This window comes from Kryptolebias marmoratus, linkage group LG13 (genome assembly GCF_001649575.2).
Source record: "Kryptolebias marmoratus isolate JLee-2015 linkage group LG13, ASM164957v2, whole genome shotgun sequence".
NCBI lineage: Eukaryota > Metazoa > Chordata > Actinopteri > Cyprinodontiformes > Rivulidae > Kryptolebias > Kryptolebias marmoratus.
Window position 1 is genome coordinate 23,604,525 of NC_051442.1, and position 5,425 is coordinate 23,609,949.

Below are 5,425 nucleotides of genomic sequence, written 5' to 3' on the forward strand. Positions count from 1 at the left end.
TTAGATTCCAGCTTTCAAAAACATATAATGGAGCTTTAGGCCTGATCCCCAGTCAGTTTCACTCCAATCAACACCTGCACTCATGTGACAAGAGTGGCCCATCAGTGAGTCAGACAAACAAGGACCCTAACGAGCCTCTATTGTTAGGAGAGTGAGAACAATTTGCAAGCAATCCAGCTTACATCACATCTCATCTTTAAAAGCTCAACTCCACACTCTATTTCTGAATTGAGAAAGCTCCTCGGATGAGAAGCAAAATGTCTTCAACTACAGAATAGAAGTCCAGTTGTTTTAGTTTTTTAACCTTTTTTAATTTACCATGGCCTGGATGACTGAGAATCTACACCAGCATCTGTCTCTTGTCTCTCACTGGCTGCTGGTTCATCGCATTTGGACGTCTCTGTTAGTTCATGGCACAGTCAGGTCCTGTTCCTTGTGTTTTTCCCTCCTTGTGTTCTTGTGTACATTTTTGTTTTGTTTGTTGCCAAGTCAGGCTTTTCTTTTTCTTTTGTAAATAAATCAGTTTTTGTTTATTCAGATGAGTCTTCATGCTGGGTTTGATTTGCATGCTCATTTCACATTCATTTTACTTCCATAATAGGAAGTAAATATGAATTAAACTGGATTGGATTTTTTTTACACAAAGACATCTGATAATAATTTCAGCTCAGTTCAGCTTGTTTCACTTTTTGTGTCATATCATAAAACAGCTGATCACCATTACCTTCATGTAAATATAACTATTTGATAAAGGTCTTTTGCTGTGAATATTGGACTTAAACAACAAACATTTAATATTTCTGTAAATAACATGAAATAGCCACTGACCTGAACTGACTGTCACTGCTTCAATGAACTGCTCCCTCCATGAGTGGGTGCCGATCACCGAGGCCAGATTTGTGTCTTTGAGAAGTTTGTCCACAGTGTTCTGTTCCAACAAATTAAACAGGTTTGTAATGAGGCAGAAGTCACCGCTTCTTATGTGGATGTGCAAACAACAAATGTTCATATTTAGATTTTTTGTTGAAATGGTCATTATGACAAATCAAACAAATACAACAAATATGGATTTCATGTGTTTTCACACCCACTGGTATCACTGCTGGGATACACAACTTCAAACTGTTCAGAAAAAATGGCTGGATCACTGCTCACACAGCACACACTGATGCACAGATTGTCTTAGTGTATCTCAAATCAAGACGCATACATGCAGGTGTCCAAATACTTTATCTGGAGAGTCATAACTATCTCACACAGCAAACTGGCAAAAACTGTACCTGGTCTAGCACTCCATTAGGAGTCTGATGTGTAAAAGAGAACCATGTGGTTAATGAACAAAAACATTTTGAACTATTTAACATATATTTGTAGAAGTTTTTCTTAATCACATGACTGGAATTCAGAATTCAAATGATGTGTCATCTTTTAGTTTCCTATAAATTAAAATTATCCAATTAAACAGTTTAAAATGTACCAGTTAGTTCTTGTATTTAGTAATCAGTTTGTCCAGATAGTGAACCACATGGTTTTCAGACACTAACCTTAAAATTGCATGCTTCTTCTATGATGACTTCCATCTTGCTGTGCTCTCCTAAAATGGGTTTGCCCATTTCAGAAATCCTCCTAGCTTCTTCCTCCTCAGGACTGGGGTTGCCTGTCAGAGAGTACAGACTTTCATGTATATTGTCTACCATGTAGTTATAAAAAGCACACACAAGCTAAAGCTTGAGGCAGAAATGAATACAGCGTCTCACACTTGTGAATAATCTTAATATTTCATTGTAAAAGTGCTTTTGTAGCATTTACGAAGAATTGCCGGTGTGTTGGAATGACCTTTTCTGTAGTCTCAAACTTTTGCCAACATCTTCTTTCAGCTTTGCTTGTGATTGGTAGATATATTTGGAGCAGAGTCTAAGAAAAGGCTGTTTCTGTTTAAAAGTACAGCTATAATTCTATCAGCCCCACGCATAAAGGGAAAGCTCACTCAACAAAAAATAAATACATACTGCATGTTTCTTAAAAGGAACCCTAAATTGATAACATTTGTAGACTTTAATGACCTTATTTAACTCTAACTAAATACAATGCACTGATAAAAAGAATAATTATTTAAATAATTATAATTAAGAATTGAAACTACAAATGCTAATAATATTAATATTTTTATGAAAATGTGATGATGAAAAAAATAATACTGAATTGTTTCATTAGACTGGACTAACAGTCACACCCACCTAATGAAACTATTCATCATTAATTTTTCATCACCTGGTATCAAGACATGAAAGCTATTGAGAAAAACTTTTAAATTTCCATAAAATTATGAAATGCTTTGAATTCAGATACAATTAAAGGTATCTTATTTGTCCAATCTAATGAAACAATTCAAGATTAACTCTTGGTCAGAGTTTTACATGACATGGAGGATATTGGCTGATTGGTTTGGTAATTTGTTGTTGGTCCCGAAGTGAATCACTGTGTTTAGGAGACAGGAGACACAGAAGTGTTTCTTATTTTACTTTATTTTAGTAGGAAGACACACAGGTCTCACTGCCAGCACTGGTACAAACGGCAGGAGGACTCCAATGAGTCTGCCTCGAGTCCCCCTGGTGGTCTGGTGCACTTCTGTGTTGTGGAGTAAGTTTGCAGCTTTTTTCTTTCTTGCTGGTGTTTTCGGTGTTTGCAGTATATTTCCTTTTGCTGCTGTATATTTTGTGTGATTGCAGCATTTTTCTGTTGCTGCATTTTTTCTATGCATTCATTTTTTGTGTTTGTGTGTTTTGGAGTTTGCATCATTCATTTGTTTATGGCACATTTAACCTTTTGGAGTTTGTTCCGCAATTTGCTGTTCGTTTAATTGGTTGATGCACATTTGTAGCTGTCGGCCACATTAAATACTTTCAGTAGGAGTGTACATTGTAGATAAACCCAGTTTGATGTGGCTGCCATTAGTGGCAGCATCGCAGTTTTTCAGTAGCACAGTATAGGCTGCTAGCTGTACTGCTGCGTCAGAGATGAGAGGGTGCAGCCCAGTCTCGGTGATAATCAACACACAGTAATTCCAGACGTAGCGGTTTTCACTGATGTGAAGCTCCAGTTCCTTTATCTTGTTCATGATGGATCTGGCATTGGTAATGAAGTGTCAGGAATTGGGGGTTATGGGTCTGTGTGGTGTTTCCTTCACTTTACTTTTCAGTTTCCCAGCAGAGAAGGGTGCTGCAGGTCTCCACTGGAGGGNGGGGGGGGGATCTCTGCAGGTGTACTGCTGCACATAAATCATCAGGCTCATCAAGCCAGAGGTTAATAGGAGCTGGCTGCCAGTCCTTCATCACCTGAGCGTTATTCATAGTGGTAAAACTCTAAGCCCTCTTGAGTTTCCCTTTTGAGATTTTCACATTCTTCATTACTTTGAAATTTATGATCTCCTTGTGCTCCTTTAAAGGTAAACCTGCAAGCTTCCTGGATTTGTTCCTTCATGGAATTCTAATCACTAAACTGGATTCTAGTGATGGGTAAATGAAGCTTCATGAAGCAACGAAGCTTTCCAACACTTTGCTTTGCAAAAAGGTTCATTACTCGATGCTTCAATCATTACTCACTAGTGACATCTGCTGGTGAAACTGTAACAGCTTTTGTAACATACTTTCAAAAATTTGTAAATGCAATATTGTCACAAAGTTTTCATCAAACTCATGTTTAGTAACAGGGGAATTAATTAAATCATATTTAATTGTCATGTTTTAATTATTAAAATGATTTGTAGCCAATCTAATCCTTGACCAGCAGTGGTTGTGTTTGTTTTTTTATGTCATGGATTTATTTGACAGTGAAGATATGTTGTACCTTAGTGTATTGGGAATTGAGTGATTATTGGGGCAGACTCTGAATACTTTGAGCTTGAAACTTGCTTCCTGAAAAACAGATTTTTTTTAAAATCATCTCTTCCTGGGAGCTCTAGTTCTGGTTTTTCATATTACAAATATGTATATCCCAGATATGAGAGGTTTTTCTCTTTTTTGATGGCTCCATTTCAACCACTCCTGATGAAAACTGCCACCAAACCACCTACTACAACCCACGAAGCAACAGGGTTCATAGCGCTTTTTTTAAAAAAATGATACGCAAAGTGAAGCAATGACATGGCAGATATAATGCGAGGCCTAGTTTGTTGTTGATCATGTGATTTTGCTCAAAATGACACAAGCTCCGAAGCGGGGCTTCATTGGACACGCCCCCTTTTTACTCAGTACATGCCTCGAAGCCTGGCTTTAGATGTCCCATCACTACTGGATTCCTCCATTCAGGTCTCTGGATCTCCAACCCACAACTGTCACCACAAGGCTCCTCTTCCTCCACCTTCATCCTCCTGCGTGCGACCTGTCCACCCTCCAACACACTCATCCTCCTGCTTCAAGCCTTCAACAAACTGATCACATCAACTTGAACCCTCCCTCCACCTTGCTCTAATCAACCTGCTCCAGTTCACCTAACACACCTCTGACAACCTCTGGTTGTTGTCTCTCCCTGTTGGCTTACCTCTACAACAGTAAGACACATTTCTCATCACGCAAATACCCACAATTTATCACTGCATGTGACGTTTTGAATTTTTTTTTATTATCTTTATTGACAATGAAAGGGTTTTGAATTAAACGGCAAAAATGTGGCAGTGGTGACAGAGCAAGCTGCGTCTGTCATGAAAAAAGCAGTTTTCAAATGTAAAGTATTGAAATAATTCTTGTTTCACTCTGCTGTATATGTGTGAATAGTATCAAACTTTGCTCCGTATTCAACAAGTCAGAACAAAACACATTTGAACAGCCAAATATCTCCTGCATTGACTTTGGAAAGCAAAAATACCTAAAAAATACTTTTAAAATCATACCGGCACCTTCTTAAAATGCCAAAACAGCGACCGGCCCCGCCTTTTTGGATGTCACAGTTACGACGCAGAGGGTCGAGACGATGACGTAACCCGTACTGTCCCAATTCTCCAATTTTTGCATGCTTGTAACCTGCGCACACGAACCCTTCTGTGCACTTCGTCTGAGTACACGCTTCATAGAGGGGCGTAGGGTGTAGTGCGAGTATTGGGACCTGGCCTCTATGGGCAAAGATTTTTGTGCCCCGGGGCAGAAATACGTCACCAATCAGACAACGTCAATAAACAAAACAACTTAAAATATTCATCTTACACAACTAAAAATATACACTCCTGATCAAAATCTTAAGACCAGTCAAAAAATTGCAAGAATTTGCATTTTGCACTATTGGATCTTAAGAAGGTTCTAAGTAGAGCTTCATAATGTTAAAGGAAAAAATCAGTGCAAGAGACAAGAACTTTTGAGCGGGGAATTTTCTGCAAACTGCATTTACACTCAAACATGATTTTTTCAGCTGATCAAAAGTTTAAGACCATAGT

The 5,425-nt window shown here is 38.3% G+C and overlaps 1 protein-coding gene across 1 annotated transcript in view; it reads right to left on the reverse strand.

Annotated features, from left to right (window-relative positions):
* Positions 1-5,425, reverse strand: part of slc8a2a (solute carrier family 8 member 2a) — a 51,627-nt gene that overhangs the window by 6,850 nt on the left and 39,352 nt on the right. Inside the window, exons 9-10 of the mRNA XM_037979122.1 lie at positions 1,545-1,657; positions 829-928 (exon numbers count right to left, since the gene is read on the reverse strand). Coding sequence (XP_037835050.1) covers positions 829-928; positions 1,545-1,657 — 213 coding nt within the window. The remainder of the gene's footprint in view (positions 1-828; positions 929-1,544; positions 1,658-5,425) is intronic.